The sequence below is a fragment of the Frieseomelitta varia genome, unplaced genomic scaffold, assembly GCF_011392965.1.
Source record: "Frieseomelitta varia isolate USP_RPSP 00005682 unplaced genomic scaffold, Fvar_1.2 scaffold_715, whole genome shotgun sequence".
In the NCBI taxonomy this organism is placed as follows: domain Eukaryota; kingdom Metazoa; phylum Arthropoda; class Insecta; order Hymenoptera; family Apidae; genus Frieseomelitta; species Frieseomelitta varia.
In genome coordinates, this window is record NW_025110496.1 from 153,793 (window position 1) to 160,380 (window position 6,588).

Genomic DNA, 6,588 nt, shown 5'->3' on the forward strand with positions numbered 1-6,588 from the left:
ATTTGAAACAAATAAAATTCTGAGATCTCTAAGACTTTATTAATGTATAAATTTATATACAAAAGTGTAATAAAGTGTTGCTATATTTTAAAAGTATTACTATAAATATTATTACTAAAGTATTACTATATTTTAAAGTGTTATTTTAATTCTTCAGATTTGAAACAAATAAAATTCTGAGATCTCTAAAACTTTATTAATGTATAAATTTATATACAAAATTGTAATAAAGTATTGCTATATTTTAAAAGTATTACTATAAATACTATCACTAAAGTATTACTACATTTTAAAGTATTATTTTAATTCTTCAGATTTGAAGTAAATAAAAATTCTGAGATCTCTAAGCGGAGACTTAGTACACTCTCCTTTCTTTCCCTTCAGAAAAATATTTCGCTTACCTTCCGGACTGCAGCATAGTTGATGTGCGTTCCCAATGATGGGAAATGCAGGCGGGTACGGCACTCTCCTCAGGGCGTACAAAAATTTCCCACGTCGCACCAACAATATTATAACGATCGTTGTCAAGCACATCGACAAGACGAACGTGACCCACGATCCTCCCATAACGATCGCCAGCAAAGACATTTCTGAACGATTCTGGACAATTGTTCCCTTCAGTATCTCCTTGCTTCTTGCATGTTTTCGCACGCCGCCGTCGTGAGAAATTTAACCAGCTTATCTCATCGAAAACTCGCAGCTCGCATCGATGATTCTTTTCCTTCTCTTCGAACTGTCTCGAGTCATTCACTTTAAATTTACAAAAATTTCGAATTTCGCGCGAGGAGAGTCCTCTCCTCGATTTCTCTTTGCTGTTCACTTGGTCAACTGATACTTCGAGTCATTTTCTCAGCCGCGAACGTCCGAGTGTGTTTAAAAAAAAAAAAAAAAATGCGAAAAAAAAGGGTGATGTATTTTCGAGAGAGAGAGAGAGAGAGAGAGAGGGGAGAGTCAAGTAGACAGAGATAAAGAGGAAGAGAGAGAGAGAGGGGGTCAAGCCACCCCCCTAAGATCCACTTGGACGAACTGAAAGCGGCTAGTCGATCGTTTTCGCCGGCAATCGCAGTGTGGCGAAAGAACGGAGAGGAAGAAGAGGAAGAAGTGGAGGAAGAGGTTGCCCCAGAGTCGCGTGCAACGCGTGTCCCTCTCGGTTATGCGTGCCCGTACGAAACAGTCGCCCTTATATACTACTGAATGCTCTGTGTACTACACCAACGGCCAGTGGCTAACTCCTCCACCAATAGAAACAAACACGTGAGACGTACAGTGTGTGTGTGTGTGTCTCTCTCTCTCTCTCTCTGTGTGTGTTTGTATGTGTGTGTGTGTGTGCTGAGGTGTCGGCCGACTCTACGTACAAAGGTAGCTCCTCTTCGTATTCGTCTCACTGAAAAAAAAAAGGATAAAATAAATATACATTTGCACGGACAGTGTACACACGTCTCTCTCGCACGGCGCATGAATTTTCTTTTTCGCCTAGAGTAGTACGTGCACGTCGTACGATTCGTCTCCTCCGATCGCGGGATCAATATATTTATGCGCAAGAATTTGGTTTTAGGGACGATACGGAACGATAAACGGGGAGTTTATCCTGGCGGTGATCGAGCTTGCGAATATTTCTTACCTTGTTCATCGTCGGCCGCGCTTATGCTACTGAAGCGTATAAATAATACATGCGGATAGTGACAATAGAGGAGATTTAACGCGTGTCGTTTCGAGTTTTACATTCAAGGATAATTCTTCGCACGACTCGTTTGGTGATTGTTCATCCCGCTGGGGTAACTACCCCGCCACGAGAAGACTATGACGAAGTCATCGAGTGATTCTCAGGGCAGTTTGGAGTTTTCAAAGAATCGATTTTTTTTGTTTGTTTTTGTTTTTGTTTTAAATGGTGGTTTGAAGTCTTGCGAAAGGTCCTAGCCTTTAAAACGACTTATCTCGGGATATGATAATAAAATCCGCGGATAACAGAATAATTGAATTTGTGTCACTGTTTGCAACTCTAAGCGGTATTATAAGGTGTAAATCGCGTGATTCAAATATTACTTTTGGCGAATCGAATATTAGGGGATTTGTATTCGATTTAGTTGTGAATTGTAAGAGCCGCGACATATATATATATATAAGTAAAAAAAGTAAGTGAAGGATACATACGAAAAATGACTGTTCTGAAACTTTAAACGCGTTTTTTTTCTCGAAACTTGGTTTTTAGAAAACGGTGTGCAAGATATCTCAGAATCTAACCGACCGATTACTGTGAAACTTTGGTACGTATCTTTAGTGTAACATTTGCTAGCGATTGACGATCGAGCGACGATTTTTTAATTTTTAACAATTTCGAACAATGTAAACAAAAAACTGTAGAAATTTTTGGCCTAAATTCGACACGTCAAAGACAAATAGCTGCTATTTTCATCATTCTCACAGAAATGAAAATGTTGGCTCGTCGATCCCTAGAGGATATTGTTTACTTTCGAACTTTTTTCGCCTTTTTGTTGCAACCAATCCTGTTTGGCTGGAATCATGCATACCGATAGGAAATGTAAAAAAAAAGTTATGTAAAAGGATGCCGTTAAAAAGTTAAATAGATAAAAATAAATAAATAAATGTAAAATAGATAAATATATTATATATAATATATAAATAGTATAATTTATATTATAATAAATATTTATATAATTTATATAATTTATTTAATATTATTTATATAATTTATTTAAGATTTATTTAATATTATTTATATAATTTATTTAATATTATTTATATAATTTATGTAAACTAGATAAATATAAAGCTAAATAAATAAATATAAAATAATAAGACCCCTCTTTTTTTTTCATTTTTGCTTTTTATAGTTCATAATATGTTAAAATAAGCCACAAAAGCACATGTCAATCAAGTATATACTTTTTTTCTTTACTAGCCTAAGTATTCGTAATTTTTAGGCCCGTCAAACTGTCCTGCCTTCCTAACTGTCACGCGAAACTTGCACGTTTTCTCTCTAAATAATATTTGAGACTTACAAACTACAACGAAATATTTCTCGTTTCGCAATATTATCTAGTTATTTACGTTGTCTAAGATCCCTTGTTCGATGATACTCGTTGCTTTTTAATTATTCTAAAATGGAAACAACGATGATCATTAGTGACCGTCGTAGCAGTCAACGTGTTAACCCTTTGATGTTAACCTAATGATGTTTGACGAGTATACTCGTTGCGAGGAGATTTTTTTGCAATTTTTTCTGTTCTTAAAGTCACTGGACATTCGATCATTTTTTAACGAAACGATTGTCGCGATTATCATGATTATCTTATTTAATTTATCTGTATTTATCATATAGTTTGCAACAGATGTTAAATTTAAACAAATGTTATCGAGTCGCGATTTGGAGTGTTCGATGAATTTACGTGAAGAAGAAGAAAAAATTAATACTTGGCCGGCTATAAAGAAATTTAGAAAAAGGACAGTTGAAATTAAAAGAACAATACCTAATACACTTGATACGCAAAACTTTTAAAGTACTGCTCTCTTCTCAATTTTTCAAGTATCGTCCCTTTTCAAAGTTTCTTTCAATTTAACTTTCAGTTTAAAACAAGAGTATTGTAGTCAGTCGCGCGATATTTTGGCGAAAACTCGACAGGAAAAAATTTTACACTCGTGGAGGAGACAGTGATCCAAAATGAGAGCTTTGAAAGAATTCGTAGAAATTATTTCCAGGATTTAAGGAAAATGAAATTAACATTCGCAATTGTGAATGATCAAATCGTTTTCGTCGCAGATAAATAAAAATCAATTTCGTTAAGCGTCCAGTGATTTGTAGACAGGCGTATAACCTCGTAGTATTTGCTATTATATATAATTTATAATTTAATTATAATATAAGTACATATGATTTATAATTTAATTATAATATAAATACATATAATTTATAATTTAATTATAATATAAATCTATATGATTTATAATTTAATTATAATATAAGTATATATAATTTATAATTTAATTATAATATAAATACATATGATTTATAATTTAATTATAATATAAATACATATAATTTATAATTTAATTATAATATAAATACATATGATTTATAATTTAATTATAATATAAATACATATAATTTATAATTTAATTATAATATAAATACATATGATTTATAATTTAATTATAATATAAATACATATAATTTATAATTTAATTATAATATAAATACATATGATTTATAATTTAATTATAATATAAATACATATAATTTATAATTTAATTCAAATTTACAGTAGATTAAATAAGACTATATTGATTTTAAGGAACAAGCGACAATATCATAGTATCATACCATAATATCATACCATAATATCATAGTATCATAATATCATACCATAATATCATACCATAGTATCATAATATCACACCATAATATCATAGTATCATACCATATCATAGTATCATAGTATCATACCATAATATCATAGTATCATAATATCACACCATAATATCATAGTATCATAGTATTATACCATAGTATCATAGTATCATAGTATCATACCATAGTATCATAGTATAATACCATAATATCACAGATAATTTAAATTTCTCAAAATTTATAAGATAGAACAATAAATTGCGACCCAATGCCGAGGAAATGTTAAACAATAATGTTAAGTAAGTATTACTTAATAAGCATCAACGTGATGAGTATTAAGTATCTAACATGTATTAAGAAACTTCAAGGATTAATAGAATTGATACAGTAGAAATTAATAGAATTATTAGCCTATTAGGGTTAACACACGTTTCCAAAACGAAATTCCACTAAGAGTTAAGAAAGTGGTTCCTTCCTTAGGAAGAAAAAAAAAAAAAAAAAAAAAAAAAGAACGTATGGAACGTATGGTTCAGGATCAAAAAATAGAAATGAGCTTTGTCATTTATGTGGTATCGGACTACGTAATCAACATTAAAACGCGATGTAAATTCGCCAAGACATATATATATATATACATATATATTTTTATCATCGACCACACAGCAAGAACGATCTATTAATTCTCTTGCTTATCGTTTATCCACCAACGATGAAGCATATTACGTGCGTGATTGCGATTTGGATTGCGCGTATCCGTCGTTCCCCTCGATTTTGATGATCACATCAATCGTCTCCCGTATATATATATATATATATATATATATATATATATATATATATATATATATATATATATATATATATATATAGTTCTAACGTTGCAAATATTGTAACGCGCTGTTATTTTCACAGGTGCTACTTCGTTTCGTAACTTTCGGGACAATTGTACGAATTTTGAGAGCAAGTTGTATACAATATTTCTAACCGCTTGCGCCGGCAACTGACTGCGGACCGTAACGAGTGACCAAACCGTATACGACAATTCGTCGCTTTCCTTTTGAACTCGTCAGTATAACATCACCGGACAGAAGTTATTATTGTGAAGTAATAAGTTTATTATTCGTTTTGCCCGTTATACTTAAATATACTTAAAATTGAAGAAAATATTGCAATTTTTGGGACAAAAAGATTGTCGACGTGCGAGAGAAGATCTTGAACTCTCCAATAGGTTCAATAACGTCGGAAACTTCGAACGAGTTGTTAGTAGAATTGTCATTATCACTGCGAATCATGATGCAAAATATAAAAACATGTGAAATGTTATATAAATTATGTAAATATAATAGGAACGAAGTACTCTATAATATTTGGAAATTAAAGCAAACTTTCTTTACCAATATTTTTAAATGTATCCAGAGAAATGTGAATTTGCATAAATATCTGATTATTAAAACTATGTCAGTCACGTCGAGTCTCCATGGAAAACGCAGCGGAATATTTACTTCGACGCACTCACAACACGTTTCCTATTCGAGGAGATATTTCGTTCTAACGTTGCATTTTCGATTCCTCTTTAGATCTCTGCCAAAATTCTCCTCTCGTACCACGCGATGATTTATTCAGTCGAAAATATCGAGTACCGATTTAAAGTTAAAACAATCACGAACACTGTGTTACGTATGAAAGTGGAATATAGCTCGTCTAGGCGATGGCGATCGAAAGGAAAAAAATAATTTTAACTAAAGAAATTAATTGCAATTAATTTGAAGCACACGAAAATGTGCGAGTCAAAAATTAACATCAACGAAGATTAATATATACCTCAGACGAGTTTCGAACTATCGTTGGGAACGCAATCAAGACCGATTGATACACTCCCGTTAGAAACTTCGATTTGAACAATCGGTAGGCTATCAGGATCGATAATATTCGATTATATAATTTGATAGTCGTTGTGTCTCGCATGAACGTGCACGTAGATAATTCTCGCACATTCTAACTTTCTATTGCCGATATCTGTTCGACACGTTCCTCCTAGTAATGAATATGCAGATTTATGAACGCGATTAAAGAAATTAAATCTCTGCAGAGATTTGTCTTATTCGCGAAGGATACTGATTGAATATTATTGATCGTATCATTACACACACACACGTATGTACGTTTCGTACTTCTTATTGTATTTGTGCATTTTCAAATTTTTCCATAAATACATAAACATC

The 6,588-nt window shown here is 32.1% G+C and overlaps 1 protein-coding gene across 2 annotated transcripts in view; it reads right to left on the minus strand.

The window, feature by feature from the left end:
- Nucleotides 1–6,271, minus strand: part of LOC122535392 (cytochrome P450 4c3-like) — a 31,450-nt gene extending 25,179 nt beyond the window's left edge. The window contains exons 1-2 of one of the 2 annotated variants that reach the window (XM_043666882.1): nt 6,188–6,271; nt 402–1,384 (exon numbers count right to left, since the gene is read on the minus strand). In XM_043666882.1, the coding sequence (XP_043522817.1) occupies nt 402–588 (187 nt within the window). In that variant the 5' untranslated portion in view covers nt 589–1,384; nt 6,188–6,271. The remainder of the gene's footprint in view (nt 1–401; nt 1,385–6,187) is intronic. The other variant, XM_043666881.1, reaches the window with a different exon arrangement.
- Between the last annotated feature and the right edge of the window lie 317 nt (nt 6,272–6,588).